The following is a 17925-nucleotide window of genomic DNA, read 5'->3' on the forward strand; positions in this document are numbered from 1 at the left end:
TACGTCTCGGAACTCGGATTTGTCACTGTGCTTGCTTCCTGTGACGGAGGTCGTTGGAACCTGTGCCGCGAAGATGCATGTCATGTGTCAGAATTACAAATAGCCTTGTGATCGGGAAATGGACCTCTGTCCGATCATGGACAGGAGACGGACTCACCAGACCGGGTCGCAGAACAAGAAGATTGTCTGCAAGCGTTTCATCTGTGCTCTGATCCACTCCAACTGGCCTGGCCGCAGTATAGCCGGTTCGGCATCATCCTCGGGCTCGGCGAAGCGGTATACTTCGAGCAAATGCGGGAATATGATCCATCCCCCTCCTGCCGCTGCCCTCATCCGGAAGTCACTGTGTTCCAGATCCGGGACGCTTGTGGCTTCGCCGGTGAGCGGGTCCCGAGTAGTTTTACAGGGATACGAGACCTCCTGACAATGAATTGGGTTCGTTGGCACAAGCGTGTCCCCGATATGAATGGGAATCGTTTCCAGCACAAGGTCGATAAGGGTCTGTATGGTCGAGTTTGCCTTTGCAAGGATGGCGCGGTATCTCGAATCTGTGAGCAGAGCAGGTTCATCGGCCAAGGCTTGCCGGATCATTTGTAACGTATAGATACGTCGAGTTGTATGTAGATTATAAACCTGTGCAAAGGTTAGATCAGACCAGACAGCGCATCTGTTGCCGTAGAAGCCTGCTTTGATGACCGAGGGGGCGACATCCTCGCGGGACACGAATTGCGGCAACCAGTTGGGGTTTGGAATGTTTCGTTTCCACTCCATAAACAGGTCATCGATCCGAATTGCTTCGGCAATTATCTCTTCAAAGACTTTCCGGCGCTGTCCAGGAGTCTGCGTCGAGCTATTCTGTCGTCTTAGGGCCCAGAGACGGGCTTGTGTATTGGCAGTCTGCATCCCTAGTACATCGAGTTGTGAGGCAAGGGGGTCTGTAATTGACGGGTGCGCAAAAAGCTGGGCGGATTCTGTGGGTATCGTCGTGCGTCGAGTTAATGCATAGTTGATAACAGCGTGCCTGCTTGCATTGGTAAGGCCCTGGCTTACTTTGGTCAAATAATTGGCACGGCCTCTGTGTTTAAGTAAAGCCAGGGCTCCATTTTTGTGTTTACCGTACGTCGAAGGGCCAGGCACGTAGTGCAGGAGTAAAGAATCGTAAAGGTCAAAGACTAATATCGTCATGAGGAGCTCATCCATGCTGCTCTGCGTTGGATGGCCAATAGCCTTCCTCGTTGCTTCTAGGGCTTTGGTGAAAAGTTGTCGTGCTGGCCGTGCGTCGCAACCTCTGAAATTCCACATCATTGCAACATTAACCGTCACTGCTGCCGTAGCAAGCCTCAACGGTGAGTTCTCGGGAGACCTTAGGTACATCGGTTGCCAGATCAGAGCTAGGGAGTTGTGAAGCTGAGGGTCATAGATGGTGCCTGTGTAGTAGCGAAAGAAGAAATTGATGGAGGCATTCTGAGGGTCCGGCTTGATCGACTCAGCAATTGTGAGATGAGTGTTGCCGGGTCCGGAGTCGCCAATTTCGGAGGGTCGCACCTCCTCGGGCTGCTGGCGATCGGCCTGGTCTTCCAGGCTCTCGTCTGTTGCCGCCGAATATATGACCCATTGGAGCGGACCCTGGAGTCTCGTTGTTGATAGTGTAGTTGCAGTAAAGTCTGGGGAACCATCCCTGCTGGGAGTGCTGGCGCAGGAATCTGTCTCCTTTGCTGCATTCTGCTTTTCCACTCTCCGTATGACAACCTTATTTTGATTCCTATGTGCCCCGTCGAAGACATCAGCATAACCGGGACAAGTCTGGCGTCGTCTAGTGCAGTTATTGCATGATGGTTTGCCTTGGTCACACTGCATCATGAGCCTTCGAGATCGGTCCATTTAATGATCGGGATAGTGGACATTCGCTGACTTACCTTGACCCGGCGAGTTCGACACGCCTTGCAGCCAGCACTAGGCCCGTGATAGACCATTGTTAACGATGTGGCGGATTGCAGTAGATCAACATTTAGCGGAGGTGGGTAGTCGAGCCAGGCCCTATCGCAACCATCTCCGGTTGTTTCTGTTATTTCTCCAATATATAAACATGGTTGCCGTTAGGCAACAAAATTCTGGGAATTGGCGGGCCAATTGCTTAATGCAGCACCAGCCACAACGATGTCGTTTTTCAAGTTTGACGGAACAGACCTTGGACCAATAGCGGCGGCTGCTGGTGCTGTAGGGACGATTTGACTCTCTCGCCTTGCAGATGATGAACGCAGTGCTTTTTGGAGGGAGATGGCCTGATCTGCTTGGCGTGGAAGGCCGGATGCGGATTCAGTGGCTGACAATATTATGCATTGGAGAGAGAGGAAGCCGTCGTGGTTGGATTATCGGTACGAAATACGAAGGATAATTACGGTCGGCAGTGTTCCCAGCTCCACTAGCACAGATCGCAAGACGTGATTGTTTCAGGCTAGGTTGACTCTGAAGAAACCCCTGCGCCACGATTCGGTCAGAGCAGATGCGCAAACCGGATATGACACGTTCAAGCCGCGATCTAGCTGTGTAAGAACGATACCGGGACAGACGGACAGATTAAGAAGACTTTGACGGAAAGGAAGCGGGATGCTGAGTCTTTGCTAAGTTGATGTTACCGTCACCACCGAACTTGATATCAGAAAAGATGATGACCTTTCGGGATGCAATAATGATATTCCGAGCTGGGCGAAATGCCGAGGCGCTAGAACAAATATAGACAAGCCCTGCAAGCCAAGACTCGCTGCAAGATTGATCCGAGAGATCCAGACTTGGCTTGCCGTTTCGGGAATAGTCGAGGCTGCTCACTCACATCTCGACTCTCCTGTCCTTAACCACAATCTCAACATCTGAAAATGAAGTCCAATCACTTTTGTTGGTTACCAGCATAACTTTTTTCGATAATCCTCTCAAGACCGTCATGCATAAGAGATAGCCGATCGACAAGGTCGGAAACTATCCGAGGCATCATCGTAAGTTGGCCAAAAGAAGAGGGGAAAGCTTGTGGAGAAGCCCACGTCCAGGATTTCTGTGATGTAAATGATCTTGATATCTGAAGACAATTATGAATATGGTATACGGCGTTAATCGGTGGTATCAACGCATCTAATCGTGGCTTAAAAAGTCGATCGTCTCTCGACCGATTGATCCAATTGTTAATTGTTCTGAGGACAAGTTCGCGGCAAGCCAGAGATCGCCTAGAACAGGACAGAAAAAAGAGCCAGGTAAACCATGGAAAACAACAGACGCATTCCTTGGTCGGAAAATACAGCTGCTCCTCCATTGGACTGTGTCTGTGTAGCCGCTCCTTGCGTCGCTGACAAGGTGGCCGAAGTCGAAGAGCTGTTCGACGTGGTGGATTGCTGGGCGATAGGTCCAATCACAGACAGCCCCTGCGACCCCGACGTTGTGTTGAGAGAAGCCGATTGCCCTCCATTGGTTGTCACATATAGCTTGTTCCTGTCCGATGCAGCTCTTCCCCAAGCCACGGCAGTCGGCCCGAGAAGTGAGCTAACATTGCTGTTGATGGTCCCTGCTAACACCTGCTGTGTCCCGTTGCTGGCGACGCTACTCAGAGCGTTGACCTGTTGACAGATATAGGCTGTCCCAGCATCATCCAAGATAAGATCGTCGGGCTTTGCGACCTGCGCCAGGGTTTCGGGGCTCCCCGAAGCGGTACCGTCGGCATTGATTGCGAGGCGGTAATACAGGTTTGACCCTGTGTTGGTATAGTAGAGAAACCCGTTCTGATACTTCAGACCGTTTATTCCTGCCGCTTTGGAGGGACTGGGATCCATTGACGCATCCTTTATAGCTGTCGTGACACTGGCTGTTGCAATATCGACCTTCCAGACTACACCAGCGTAGGAATCAGCTGCTAGTACAAATCCGTCTTGACCGTCAACATGGGTAAGACCGTTCAGGACGGTGGCATCCGTGATTGGAGCGACTTTGCGCGGAGTTGGGGAGGTGACTATCTTGCCGGTGGGGAGCTGGTGAAAGCCGGTCATATCCACTTCGAACAGCGCAAATGACTGGGGAACGGGTTGTCTGGTTTGGATCGAAAAGTTGCCAGTGGTCACATAGAACACATCTGGCTGGAGCTCAGTGATGCCGTATGAGCCAGACACGCCTGGAAAGCGTGTGACAAGAGTGGCATTGAGGGACGATTCGGGATCAATTTGCCATAATGTCGCCGCGGGAGCCGAAGTCGTCACAAGAATTTTGCCGTTGGCCCGCACAGCGAGATTCTCAACAAGAAAGTTATCCAAGGCCGCAATGTGCTGGACCGTGTATTCGGTGGACGGTGGGGATTGAGCCGCGGTGATCAGTGCAAAAGCGCATAGGAAACATAGTCGACGAAACATCTTTACTAGATGCAAGACAAAGACAAATAGAAAAGGAACGGGATAAATGAAGGAACAGTTGGCTGCCGAAGGGCCAACATCTTCGAGGATATAGAGTGTCCTTAAATCATTCTCGCGTCTCCTGGGGAGCCTTTCTTCTCCTGAGTGACATGCATACCTGCGTCTAGTCGACCACTTGAGGCACTCTCCCAATGCCCGAAGTTATGAGTTTGGGACTTCATTTCGCCCCATTTTGTACTTAGCGAAACATGCCGCATCCCGGGCGCAGTCGAGACGGGTGGCTTGGCACTTCGTACACTAAACCCAACACGGCAAGACTGTACATGGTCTTTCCAACCTCATGTCCGTGCCGCAGCCCTGGAAATTGGAAATGGAGGTTTCAACGTCGGATGATAGATTCGTTGGAAAGCCAAGATAGGCGATAGCATCCCCCATGATGCACATCCCTCTCTCGCTGAAGTACCTGAAGAATCTCTCTCTCGCTTTTGGCTACATTGTCGACGTGTGAGGCTGAAGCCTAGACTGGCGCCGCGTGAGGGGGCGAGGACTAATTTTTGGAGCGAGCCGATGCGAGAAGGGGCGAGGGCTTAGGTATTGCTTGTACCTCCTTCTTGCTCGTATACTAATCCCTCCCCGTCAAAGTCTCAGATCATCCCTTCTTGGGTATGCTGATGCTTCGTGCAACATGGTTGGTTCGAGAACCTATCACACCAAGACACGGAATGGGTGTAGGAACTGCAAAAGGAGACGCGTCAGGGTATGCTACCAACCAGTCCTACTGTCCACAGTCGAGGCGATGACCAGTTGTGGACCAGAGGCTGGCTCCCCTTGCCGTATCTGTCCACCACCTTGATTTGTTGTACCTGCATGAGGCTGATCGATCTCTCCCCAATTGGCAGTGCAACTTGCAGGCGCCACGGTGTGGACACTGCGAGAGGCGTGGCGAGGAATGCGACTATCAGAACTACCCGGACGGCTCGGAACCCGCCTCGCATTCGCCAGAGCCTCCATCAAGTCTATCAAACGCTGTAGAATGTTGGTCGAACCCCTCTCCTCCGCTGAGTCAAACTGCGGAGCCTGTCCAGCTCCTGTCGAACTTTGTGACAACGACCGCGGCTACCTTGGCCTGGTTCGACGACACCCGGTGGACCTGGGAGATCGAGGTCCCCCGCCACGCGGAGAATAACGTCTTCCTGCGCCACGCAATCCTGGCGACGTCAGCCCTGCACATCTGCCTTCTCAAACCGCCCAACCCGAGCGAGTATCACCTCGCGGCATACCAAAACTGTCGAGAAGCCACGCACATATTCCGATCCACCGTGACCAAAATCACCAGGGAGAACTGCATCGCAGTCTTGGCATTCTCCTTGCTGATATCCGTGTTCCAGCTTGGTTGCTTGGCTACCATACCTGCCGACAGGGCTCCAGAAGAGGCATCTGCTCAGCTTGTTCATGCGCTGTCGGCCTTGCGCGGCGCGTGGTCTTTGATCGGACAACTACATTCCCACCTCGCCGAAAGCCCCGTCAGTGGCCTTTTCTCCCAGCGCCGACGCTTCCAGTTTACGCCGCTGGACGAGAACCACCGGCAAGCACTCGCGCGCCTCGAGTCCCTGAACAGTGCATCCCAGGATCCTGGCGAGGCCCGCGCTCTCCGCACTGAGGCCATCCGCCTTCTTGGCAGCTGGCTTTCCGTCACGTCGGGCCAGCCAGCGACCTGGCTTCACCTGGTCTTTTGGCCGTCCGCGCTGCCGGAAGGCTACATCTCGCTGCTGAAACAGAACGACCCCGTCTCTCTGGTGATATTTTGCCATTGGTCCGTCGGCCTCGGCCGTGGCTCTCCGAAATGGTTTCTGGCCGGATGGGCGCAGCAGACGTTGGATCTCGCCAGGCGATTGCTCGGAACGGAATGGCATAGCGCGCTTGAATGGCCGACAAAAGCGAGATAGATAGAAAAGCAATATGTGGGGGATGTTTCATGAAAATTTGGGGCTCTGGTCGAGTAGTAGGCGAGTTCGTAAGTCATACCTAAAAAAAAAAATAGGAAATTGGTTAGCAGGGTTCTGTCTGCATCTACTTGTAAGAAAAGCCCCTTGTCAAGGTCAACAGCCAATATCGCATGTCACATCAAAACTGTTTCTACTTCCCAGCATGCCAACCAAATACGCTTTTGACATAGCATACGATACCGGGACTGTATCTGTCTGGTATATCGACATTGTCAAGGTGTTTAAAACTAACGAGGGACCGAGAAGTAGTCTGGCCTTATGATTGATTGACATGGGGTCACTGTTTGAACGACTAAGTACTAGCTCTGGGGTGCGTTTGTGGTCATTCTCCTGAAAAACCTCCGTCAGGTTTGAATCGTCTCGATCCTCAAGGTCCTCTCTCCTTACTCTAGGTCATGTCGGGAAAGCCTCTAGAGATACAGTGCGATAGCAGCCCACTGGGTTCAAAGGAAGCCGCCATGACCTGGTTCGGCAGAAATCACTTTCTCGACAAACTGTTCCCCCCCTTTCCCTCCAGAGTGTAACCGATTCTCGGACTTATTTGCCAACTGTGAGGTGCATGTTAGTTTCACTCAGGCTGCCCACACGGATTTTCTTAAGGGGGGCCACATACCTCCGGCAGCAAACACAGTTGCCGCGCCGTCGACAGGCATACATATGCCGCTGACGAACGCTGCTTCGTCGGAGCAAAGGTACACCGCAGCGTTGGCGACATATCCGGTCGAAGTGTTGAGCTTCAAAGCTTCACCGCGCGGGAATGATGCCTCAAATTTCGCCCTGTTTTCTGGTGTGTCGTCGACGCCCATGAAGGATTGTGCCCTGTATCATGGACCAGTCAGTTCTTTGGAATCCAACTAGAGACAATTCAAAAAAAAAACGGGGCTTAGCTGACAGGTTGGTGTATGCTAGGATGGGGCAGACGGCATTAACCCGGACTCCAGCATGGCCGTATTCTGAAGCGAGGCCCTCGGTGATCTGGGCGGGAAGTCAGCGACAGTGCATGAGCTTTCAGGCGACGGTGAGGAAATACCTTATTTACAAATGCTTTTGTTCCACCATACCATACCTGCAATCCTTGTCAGCGTCCGGCTTCGAGGAGAAACCCTGCAGCCAGGTACTCACCAGCCCGTTCTTGACTCGGATTCCTCCCACCGAGCTCACGTTCAGGATGGTGCCCGCCTTCTTTTCCATAAAATATGGCACCACTACGGCGACGCTGAGGAAGATGGACTTCATGTTGACACTGATCACCTTGTCGTACTCTTCTTCCGTGACCGTGTGCGAGGCTTTCTTGGGATATGTCGTCCCCGCATTGTTGACCACGACGTCGACCTTGCCAAATTCCTTTAATGAGGCTTCCAGCAACGCCGCCCACGAAGCCTGGCTGGTGACGTTTGCCTCCTGAAAGAACGCCCTTTTTTCGCCATGCGCGCCATTGATCTCAGATGCGACTTTGACCCCAGTCGTGGCATTGATATCGGCGATGACCACTCGCGCCCCTTCTTCGGCGAAACGCCTTGCCATGGCCTCTCCGAAGCCATGGCCGCCGCCTGTGATGATACACACTTTGTCCTTCAACCTCAGAGACATGATTTGAATGCTTCGTATGAGAAAATTGGTCGTTTGGTAAAGGGGCCAAAAAGTTGTTTCTTTGAGCGAACTTCACAAAAGTCTATCTCCAAACTCCCAAGATCGGAACATCTCCAAATTTTGGGGACAATCATCCCGTTACTCAAAGGGGTTTTCTATGCCGAGGAGTTATGATGTTGGTTTTGGGTTGTCAAGGCATTTGCAGTGCTGAGGGGTCACTGGGGAATGATCCCGCCGGATACGTACCGAGTGTTCTTCACGGCGAACGATGTCCGGGGTTGATGTCCATGCGGAGAAACGAGCATGAAGCCTTTGATTGGACTGTACAAGACGACGAGGCTAGCAAAAAGTTGGAGGCCCGAGGCCGAACATCATGATCCATTTCCTGCGATGTCGCCACGTGCAGAAACGACGGCAAAAGTCCGCGCTGCTGACGACGGCGACCTGCTACCAAACAGCTTCTACCGAATACCTGCATATGGATCTTCCTCATGTTTGGGGAATTGGGGAAGTCCGGGGCCCCTGGGATTCATGCTGGATCAATAGGATCGACAATGAAATCCACCGGATCAAGTCTCCAACTTGCGAGGATATGAACCAGACTCTCGCATCGAACGGCGAGATATCCGTTCGAGGAGTCTTGGATCTCTTAAGATCTCTTGGTATTCTTGGAATTCTTGGAACATTCTTTGGGACAGATCGTTTTCGTCTCGCTTTCGGTGTGTAGACTGTTCTTTTGATCGCAAGACCCAGATCGGAACAACATGGCCGGCGGAACAAGATACAATTTCCTCATTGTCTTCTTCGTTGCGTTGGGTAGCTTCACCTATGGCTTCAACAGTGCCATCATGGGCCTTGTCATCGGCCTACCAGCGTTCTTCCAATACTTCAATATCAGCCTCGACGACACTCAGGGCAACCAGATCACCGGAGCCACCAATGGATTATATTCAGGAGGTGGCATCTTGGGATGTATCTTCGTGCCGTGGCTGCTCGACCGTCTGGGCCGTCGCCGAACGATCCAGGTTGCAGCAGCCGTGGCAATCGTTTCGGCAGCACTGCAGGGAGGTAGCGTCCACATCGCCATGTTCCTGATCGCTCGCTTCCTCAACGGTTTTGCGGTTGGCATGCTTGACACGTCCATCCCAGTCTTCCAATCCGAGATCTCTCCCGCTCGTCAACGCGGCCGCATGGTCGGTGCTCACGGCGTGCTGATTGTTATCGGGTATAGCTGTGCTGGTTTCTCAGGATTTGGAACATACTTTGCCACGCCCACCGTCAGCTGGAGACTATGCCTGAGCCTGCAGATTGTGGCACCGCTTCTGCTGTTCATTGGATCGCCCTGGCTTCCCGAGTCCCCAAGGTGGCTAATCGACCACGACAGGCTGGAGGACGGCTACCAGGTCCTTCGCAACTTGCATACCCGACCCGAAGACCCAGAAGAGATCGTTGCTCGTGAGGAATTCCTCCAGATCCGCAGGCAAATCGAGCTCGAGCGTGCAGACAAGCTGAGCAGGAGCTGGGCGGCTCTGTTCAAGAAGCCTAGCCTGCGGAAGAGATTGATCTTGGGATTCGGCACACAGTTCATCGCTCAAAGCACTGGTGTCTTGGTTGTCAATAAGTAAGTTGTCCAGCCTGCCCAGCAACACCCATCCCAGCCATATTGGTATAGGCTTGTAAGATCACCTCGCTGAGAAAGGTGCTAACTTTCCCCTGCAGCTATCAGATCTTGCTCTACAAGTCTCTGGGCATCACCGGCTCCCTACCTCTGCTATTGAACGCCCTGTATAATGGTGTGGCCGCGTTCATGAACTTTATCAACTCGTTGTTCCTTGATCGACTTGGGCGAATCAGAATCATGCTCATCGGGCTGACTGGTTGTGCTTGTTCGTTGATCTGCTTTACTGCCATGGTTGCAACATTCGGCGGAACAACGAACCAGGTCGGCAACGGTTTTGGAGTGTTCTTCTTGTTCCTGTTTGTCTTCTTTTACGGCGGGAGCATGGATGCTACCTCGTACGTATACTGCAGCGAGATCTTCCCGACTCCGCTTAGAGCCCAGGGGACGGGCTTCAGCGTGGCCGGGCTGTTCACCGCCACCCTGATATACACTCAGACCGCACCAGTCGCTTTCGCGGAAGTCGGATGGAAGTTCTACATCCTGTTCATCATCCTACCACTGCTTGGTGCGGCACTGATGTGGAAGTTCTTCCCGGAGACGAAGCTCCTCACACTTGAGGAGATTTCGAGGCTTTTTGGCGATGAAGTCGCATTGGATATTAACCAACTGACCACAGAGGAGAAGATGGCACTAGACCGTGAGGTTTCCAAAAGTGTTCAAGGCGTGTTTGCGGTTGAGATCGAAAGCAGTGAAAGCAAATCGCCGGGTGATCGGATTGAGATGGCCTGAAGTTAGAGTGGGATACGCCAAAGGCACACATCACATTCCAAGCGGTCCAAAAGTGTGCCACATAGAACGATGTTCACTTAGATATAGACAGCGCTAGAAGGTGCCCGGGCAATAGACCTGCCAAATCATCATGGTGCAGAAGGGGAGAAAGTTGACAATACTGTATAGGCTTACAATGAAAGCAATTGAATTTTCGGAGATGGGTTGGTTTGCCATCTGTCGCTCCTGACGTAGTGGGATTCGGAGAGAGAGAGCCAGCCTTTGGTGAAGCCTGGTGTGGAGTCTGCAAGAAAGAAGGTCTTGACTCACCTTAGCTTTTCGCGATCACCTACGTAACGCAATGTCGATTCTGTCAGTTGTTGATTCCTCGGTAGATTTGGTCTGCAATGGATGTTGATCCGCTGGTGTGCGGGTGTTCTTACGGCTCACTAGAATTGGAGCTCCAGACAAAGGATTCCAAACATCCAATGCCATCCATCTCTTGGGGGTTGATCGCTGAACCAAGGTTAGAGATCGAGCATTCCATCCGTTGATTCCATGAAATCAAGGAGAGCTGTTGCAACGCGGCACAGGTTTGGAGGTGTTCTCGAATAACGCATGCTGGCCATGTATCGAGTCGAGTACAGCATGAGCATCTTACCGCCGAAGGAGCCGGACATGTTCGGGTTTGAGCCTCGAGGATGTGCATTACAATAATGTCGGTTCGGAGCCGCCGCCTACCCTTCGATATCTTTCACGTCTTTCCCGTGAACACCACACCTCGAGGCGTCTGCTGTAAGGTATTACCATTCCTAATGGCTGATTTTCTCTGGTTGGCATAAACAGGATGTTGAAGTGGGCAAAACATCGCAGGGTTGAGGTTCCTATTGCCACTAGTATTAAGACTTGCGTTCACCGCACTTTTTGTTTCATGAATTGAGACTCCACATGTGGCACCAAAGCGTGCTGGAGTGGATGTCTCGATGGGAGGAGTGGTCTCGGAGTCGGCTGTGCGGCGTGCAGCTTGTCAATTCAATCGTTCTGCCAAAATGGTTCGGGATTCTCTCGCATCGCGCGATCTTCTAGCAGACCTTTGAGTGACGGTAGGCGGAGCGTTTAGAGAAGGAATTGGGAATTGAACATAGAGGCAACAGTCAAAGGATCAAGTGCTGTTGCGGCGTCGGAGGAGTGAAAGGAACAACGCAACAAGCGACGCGGTGTGGCTCCTGGCGGGTGTGGCGGGGTAGTTGCAAGTTGTCAGGCAGCGAGGATTTTTCGGTTGATCGTCATTTGAAATTACGAGATCCAACCCCCACCAAAACCACCGTCACAGTCACAGTCAAATGTCGATTGCCTCACGCATCGTCCTTCTCCTACTTATTCTTCGCACCTGAATTGCTCGGTCTCATCCTCCGCGGGCCGGTTTATCTCGTCCTACGTCCTACACGTCTTATACTCGATCTGCTTCTGCTACGCGAACACCGGGAGACCCCCTTGTTCCGACCTACACCAGGCAACTTGATTGACTTCTCCTGGGCCATATCTCCTCGCTGCTCCGTTTATCACAACACGATCCCCAGCTATGTCTTGGCAAGGTAAGTTGTTATTGATGGGCTGGACAATATCCTAGTACACAGAAGTGCTTGCTGACTCGAATGAATCCATGTCGTAGCCTACGTCGATTCGAGGTATTCCAAATCCATGAGCCTGCGATGCCAACTCCAGACGATCCACATGTACACAGCTGACACGTGTTTATCTGAATTATAGTCTCGTTGGCACCGGCCACGTTGACAAAGCCGCAATTTTTAACGCTGATGGCAACTCCGTCTGGGCCTCGTCGCCGAACTTCAACGTGAGCCCGCAAGAAATGCAAGAGGTTGTTGGCGCATACAAGGATACCTCAGTGCCCAAAAAGGTGCAATCTACGGGATTGCACATCGCAGGACAGAAGTACATTGTCATCAAGGCGGACGAGACAAGTTTGTACGGGAAGAAGGTGGGTTCTGCGTCCTAGCAAGGGGCCGCTGGAGGTAGACTGTAGAGTTGAACATGGGGCTGACTGTTGGACTTCGGCAATACACAGGGTCGAGAAGGCGTCGTCATCGTCAAGACGAAACAGGCTCTGCTTATCACACATTACCCTGAGACAATACAACCAGGCACAGCGGCAAACACAGTCGAGAAGCTCGCCGCCTATCTTGTCAGTGTGGGGTATTGAAAGCGATGATAAAATGAAAGGTGCGGCAGGAGATGCTACATACAAGTCCCACCGGCTCTCCCACAACATGCCGTTAGGTAGCTTGGACGCGGCAAAGATGACGGACACGAATACAAGGATGGACCGACCTTGGATCGGCCGATGATGAATGAATCTTCATTGCGGGGCATGCGCACTTCAAGAGCAGCATAACATGGAGTATTGAAATACTATCCCTTGGACTTTTTCTCCTTTTTCCAACCATGATCGTTCTTTGTCGTCGTGTTCTACCAGTCTCGTTACCCAAGTATCTTGCCACGCACTGTGTCTCGTCGGGTGCGGCCAGGGAACTAAAAGACGGACAGAGAGGATATTCACCAACTTGGTCGTAAGGATCAAAACAACAAAAGCCTCATTTGCATGCGCAGCTCTACATGATCTGTTAACGAGCCCAAGGACTGTATAAAATGTATCCGGCCCCTGATTCCCTCGATAGAAACAACTCCTTTTACCCTCAAACCCCCCAATAGACCTTTCCAAACACCGCAGTCGGCTGAACCTGTACCCTATTGAGTGAGCTGGAACACCTGGCGTGAGCGGCGCTTGGCAAGGACAATTAAAAGCACCGCTTGGGCATAAATTGCTCCAGCGAAGAATTGGCTCGAACGTCCTCACGAATCGCGGTTCCTCTCAGATATGCATGGATGAACATTAGGTCGGTCAACTGTAGTGTTGCTGAGACACGGGAATCGTCCACCTGGTAAGAGATAGCTGATCATGCATAGATAGCTCCTGTCGTGCGGGAGGACGGTGCCGGATCGCTTCAGCCATGCATTCAAAGGTGGTTCTCCACAACATTCCCTCCAGACCGATTCGTTCTTCACGTCAGCACGAGGCCGCGATTCGGACGGACTTCCTTTAGATGTTCTCCCTCTGGTCACTTCAATTTAACAACACTTTCCACCCATAGCGCCGTTCTGATTCTGGGTGACATTAACACCTCCACCGACACCTTGGCCACCTGATCCAGATCCACCCGCATCTTTCGAACTGTCAATCAATCGCTTCTTGCAGTCCGACGCTAATGAGTAAAATGCCTTTTCGATGTTGATATTCGATTTGGCGCTGACTTCCAGAAAGGGAATACCCAATTCGTCTGCGAGCGCTTGGCCTTGTTCCGTGGAGACAGCACGTTTCTCCTCCCAGTCACACTTGTTGCCGATGAGGATTTTGTTGACACCTTCGCTGGCATGTTGTTCGACGTTGGAGAACCATGTCCTTATATCTAATGATAATGAAAGGTTAGAGATGCCATCCGCAACGACGATGGAGTGGATGTGGCCATACTGTTGAAGCTCTTTTCGTCCGTCACATCGTATACCAACAGAATACCCATTGCGCCTCGATAGTAAGCGGTGGTGATCGTCCTGAAGCGCTCTTGACCTGCTGTGTCCCATATCTGCAGTTTCACCCTCTTGCCGTCCAAATCAATAGTCCGGATCTTGAAGTCGATACCGATGGTCGTGATGAAGCTAGGGGTGAAGCTGTCTTCACTGAAGCGTAACAGGCAGCATGACTTTCCCACGCCAGAATCGCCAATCAAGAGGAGTTTTATCTGGGAGAAGAAAATGATTAGAATAAGACATGCTGAGCGGTGACAAACCGGGCAAACACCCAGTCAACGAGGCATATAATACATACTAGAAAGTCGTAATTCCGTTGACCAGCCATCGTGATTATGCAAGAATGGAATAGAAGGGGTGAAGAGGTGGTTACGAGTTATCGTATATGACCAAGAGAAGTCCAGTCAGTCGCCTTCGAGGTGGCGGATTTGTTCGCAGATGACCTGCTGAATCTCAGTGCGCCTAGCTAACGTCGGCGGCGTAGAGGGGACCAGTCCACTGGGGAAGAGACTTGGAAGAATGACCAGGAAATAGGAAGCGAAATATTGGAATATTCGGCAGCTTTGTGTCGAAGATGTAGCCTGTCAAGAATCAGGAGGGATGGGTGGGAGGTGGATAGATGCGACAGATGATGTCGCTCGGATGCGGATGTTGGAGGTTAGAAGTCGGAGTGACTCGTGGGAGGAGGAGCGCAGGCGATTTGCAAGGCGGCCGAGTCCTCACTAGGTCCCCAAGCCAGACAGGCCAGAACGCAGATGGCACGCGGGATTTCCGAGATGCAACGGGTTGACGGTTGGCGGTTGCGAGGTCGCAACGGTTGGAGGCGAGCAGGAGGAGGCCTAGTTCGTGCCTACGACAAGGAGCTGGGGGGCTGGTACGGCTAATTTGTGGTACCTATGCTAGGCACCTCTTGGGTACCCAGTGACTGATGCCGGAACCCCCCCCCCCCAAAACCACCAAAACCCCTCCCCTTACAACGCTTTCCTTTGGCACCACTTTTAGGTGAAAGCGACACGAACTATCATCATTAATTCATACTTATTGACAAATATATTGCAGCTGGAAGGGGAATGGTAAGATGTATATACACTCCTTCGAACCCTCAGAAGTCGGGAGCCTTTCCTAAGTCTAATGAGCATTACTGTGTTCTCGGCTTGGTTAGTAAGCGTGGCCGACAGTTGACAAGGCTCAACGACAGCCTTGCCCTGTCAATATCTGTTCCACGAAGACGGCAGCATGTTTTTAGCGTGACGTCATTTAAAGCCCGGCTTGACGTTTTTGTTCGGGATGGACACACCAGCTACATGATCTCTGCGCTTTGTGGCGTCCCTATCTGCCAAACTCAATAACAATCGTGAATTTCCAAGGTGGACAACATCGTATCCCCATTAAGTGCTGTCTCTATGATCCTCTCCGGCGCGATGGAACGCCCAATATGATCGCCTACAGCGGGGTTCTTTATCTTCTCGGACTGGGAATGCTATTCTGATCCGTGTGAAGACGAGACTCAGATCACTCTACAAACATGTCGTTCATTGACGAGTGAGCTCTTCTCCAACGCCTTGTCTTGAGTGTCCCTTCTGACTCCCCTCTAGTGATCTACGGCGAGTCGATGCAGCTCTGGATAGATTCCAGCTGAAGGAGGCCGAGGAGAGAATATCCGCCGCAACTACCGAAGGAGAAAGAGTCGCTGCACCGCTAGTTGAGGATGCTCGAACCGCCGAGCTCAAAGCAGTAGTCCGAGCATTATCGACAACTTCGAGCTCGAGGCCCCTTTTACGTCGTACTAGGCTGCGCAGTTTGCTACGTCAACTTGGCAGAAAAGAGGGGGAGCAGGTGGTTGCCGAGACAATTTCGCCAGACATATCAAATCTAGAGTGGATTGCAACAGGAAAGGCAACGGCTCAAGTCTACGGATTGATCCTCAATTCTCTCCTGGATCGAACAATTCCCTTAAGCGAGTCTATCTGGTACTGGGACGATATTTTGGGGTCCTATGGAAATATTCTCCTCTATACAATCCAAACATCGCCCATCAGATTTTGGGCGCAGGCCAAGGAAGTTTATGCTGATGCGCGACAGAAGTTTTGGCAGGGACATGACCTCACAGCCTCTGCGAGACAAGCTACAAGAACCGTGACTGAGGGTTGGCGTGAGTTCTATGGCCTTGTTCAAAACAGCATCCGAGAACGCTCCTTGGCCCAAGCGCAAACAAAGATCCTATCGCCCTTCTCTATAGCTCGTATGCAGGCACGGAGAAATCTAGAGCGTATACAACACCTCAGAAAGTCCAGTGCTGGATCAATTGGCAGAATTGTCAGGGAATGTCTTGTCTTTGGAGGGCCTCCAGAAGATCGTAAACACGGCGCCTTACTCCAAGTGCTGGAGGCAGAAGAGGATGACTGGCAGACTACGATAGCTCGAGCAGCCTATCTTCTGGATAGTGTCACGAGGAGCCACGACGACATCGAAGAGTTCAGCTTTGACCCGCAAACCGCCTCCTCAACAGAAGTTGCCAATCTCCTGGTGAAAATCCTGGATGAACGCCTCCCGGCGCAGGAAAAAGAGGCGGAAGATTTGCGATTAAAATACGGCAAACCGTCGAGGTTGGTCCGCTACTGGATTCCTGCCGTGGGTTTGCTCCTCTCAGGGAGTACTTTACTTCGAATACTTGTCAACAGAAAAGCCGAAATTGCCCAATGGTTCCGGGACCTGGGCCAAACTACCATCGACTTCTGGACAAACTGGGTCATCGAGCCGACGAAGAAACTCATCGGGACGATTCGCCACGACGAGCAGAGCGAGATAGCAATCCAGAGTCGCGACAGTCTTCGGGCAGACAGGGAAAGCCTGGAGCGTATGGTGGTCGATTTTGCCATTCAGCACCCTGATGAAAAGGGTGCCAATTTCACAGAAGCAGAAATCGCCGAACTCAGGGCCAAGGTGAAGGAAGGAGACCTCACGCCAGTGTTGAGGGCGTATGAGAGAGAGATGCAGAGCCCGATCAAGAACGCCATCATGGGCGATCTGGTCCGCACCTTACTCATTCAGGTCCAAAAGACCAAAGTCGACGTCGAGGTAGCCATCGGTGGGATAGATTCTCTGCTCAAGAGCCAGGAATTGCTCTTCGGCTTCGTCGGAATCGCTCCTGGAGTGCTCATCTCGTACTTCCTCTTTCAATGGCTGAGGAACGTCTTTGGAGGCCGCAAAGGTCTGCGCCAGGGGATGAAAAAGGGCGAAACAATCCGTCTTATCAGGTACGTCCCTCTTACAGTAACTTTCCAATGTCCTCAGCCCCTGTTTTCAACCACGAGCCCCCGAAAAGATTCCCCTTTCTGACAGAGTGCCCATTCCACTAGAAACATCGACCGCACATTGACCTCTTCGGACCTCGACATCGACCAAGGCATCATCTCGGAAGAAAACCACGGCTTCCTCCTCTGCGAAACTCACCTGCTGCGCCAGCGCGCCGCACAAGTCCTGCCCCGGAGCGTGTGGCGCGAATTTCTCGAGGACCTGGACGATCTCCTCGACGTCAAGCAGGGCGTCAATCGACAGATTCAGGTCGTGCGGAGGATCGAATGGGCCTACGCCAAGTGGTTGACATGATGGACCTATCTGTGTGTTCGCTGTACTCATCCGTGCTCGTCGATTCCGTACAAATAGAAAACAAGTGCTTGGAAAGGAAACGATAGAATCCAGGCTCAGACTCAGAATTCAGTGTTTTGACGTATCTTGTGTGTGTGTGTGTGTGTGTGTGTGTGTGTGTGTGTGTGTGTGTGTGTGTGTGTGTGTGCGGGTGTTTGAGTGTATGGGTGTGTGTGTGTTGTAGTAGGCGCAGATGAGATACGTGAGTGTTACGGGTTGAGTGCGGATTATCGTGTATGTGTGTGTGCGTTCACGCATGTAAGTGCGCAGCTACCATGTAAGCGTCCCGCGCAGCACGTGTAGT

At 52.0% G+C, this 17925-nt stretch overlaps 8 protein-coding genes across 8 annotated transcripts; 4 read left to right on the forward strand and 4 right to left on the reverse strand.

The window, feature by feature from the left end:
• Window positions 1–153: 153 nt before the first annotated feature.
• AYO21_08160 (hypothetical protein) lies at window positions 154–1973 on the reverse strand (the record flags this gene model as incomplete). The annotated part of the gene is made up of 2 exons (XM_022658108.1): window positions 154–1803; window positions 1917–1973. The coding sequence occupies 2 exons, from the start codon at window positions 1971–1973 to the stop codon at window positions 154–156; spliced, it is 1707 nt and encodes a 568-aa protein (XP_022509628.1).
• Window positions 1974–3215: 1242 nt separating this feature from the next.
• AYO21_08161 (hypothetical protein) lies at window positions 3216–4385 on the reverse strand (the record flags this gene model as incomplete). Its single annotated transcript, XM_022658109.1, has 1 exon — window positions 3216–4385. The coding sequence occupies one exon, from the start codon at window positions 4383–4385 to the stop codon at window positions 3216–3218; it is 1170 nt and encodes a 389-aa protein (XP_022509629.1).
• A 722-nt stretch (window positions 4386–5107) lies between these two features.
• AYO21_08162 (hypothetical protein) lies at window positions 5108–6331 on the forward strand (the record flags this gene model as incomplete). The annotated part of the gene is made up of 2 exons (XM_022658110.1): window positions 5108–5142; window positions 5323–6331. 2 exons carry the CDS (start codon window positions 5108–5110, stop codon window positions 6329–6331), a joined length of 1044 nt encoding a protein of 347 aa, XP_022509630.1.
• Window positions 6332–6928: 597 nt separating this feature from the next.
• Window positions 6929–7981, reverse strand: AYO21_08163 (hypothetical protein; the record flags this gene model as incomplete). Its single annotated transcript, XM_022658111.1, has 5 exons — window positions 6929–6939; window positions 7005–7210; window positions 7284–7366; window positions 7422–7457; window positions 7514–7981. The coding sequence occupies 5 exons, from the start codon at window positions 7979–7981 to the stop codon at window positions 6929–6931; spliced, it is 804 nt and encodes a 267-aa protein (XP_022509631.1).
• Window positions 7982–8745: 764 nt separating this feature from the next.
• AYO21_08164 (hypothetical protein) lies at window positions 8746–10391 on the forward strand (the record flags this gene model as incomplete). The annotated part of the gene is made up of 2 exons (XM_022658112.1): window positions 8746–9602; window positions 9701–10391. The coding sequence occupies 2 exons, from the start codon at window positions 8746–8748 to the stop codon at window positions 10389–10391; spliced, it is 1548 nt and encodes a 515-aa protein (XP_022509632.1).
• A 1561-nt stretch (window positions 10392–11952) lies between these two features.
• AYO21_08165 (hypothetical protein) lies at window positions 11953–12591 on the forward strand (the record flags this gene model as incomplete). The annotated part of the gene is made up of 4 exons (XM_022658113.1): window positions 11953–11965; window positions 12043–12058; window positions 12141–12369; window positions 12457–12591. The coding sequence occupies 4 exons, from the start codon at window positions 11953–11955 to the stop codon at window positions 12589–12591; spliced, it is 393 nt and encodes a 130-aa protein (XP_022509633.1).
• Window positions 12592–13517: 926 nt separating this feature from the next.
• AYO21_08166 (GTP-binding protein ypt2) lies at window positions 13518–14301 on the reverse strand (the record flags this gene model as incomplete). The annotated part of the gene is made up of 3 exons (XM_022658114.1): window positions 13518–13855; window positions 13918–14185; window positions 14272–14301. The coding sequence occupies 3 exons, from the start codon at window positions 14299–14301 to the stop codon at window positions 13518–13520; spliced, it is 636 nt and encodes a 211-aa protein (XP_022509634.1).
• A 1197-nt stretch (window positions 14302–15498) lies between these two features.
• Window positions 15499–17582, forward strand: AYO21_08167 (hypothetical protein; the record flags this gene model as incomplete). Its single annotated transcript, XM_022658115.1, has 3 exons — window positions 15499–15515; window positions 15569–17230; window positions 17333–17582. The coding sequence occupies 3 exons, from the start codon at window positions 15499–15501 to the stop codon at window positions 17580–17582; spliced, it is 1929 nt and encodes a 642-aa protein (XP_022509635.1).
• Window positions 17583–17925: the final 343 nt, after the last annotated feature.

This window comes from Fonsecaea monophora, assembly GCF_001642475.1.
Source record: "Fonsecaea monophora strain CBS 269.37 chromosome Unknown Scaff68, whole genome shotgun sequence".
Classification (NCBI taxonomy): domain Eukaryota; kingdom Fungi; phylum Ascomycota; class Eurotiomycetes; order Chaetothyriales; family Herpotrichiellaceae; genus Fonsecaea; species Fonsecaea monophora.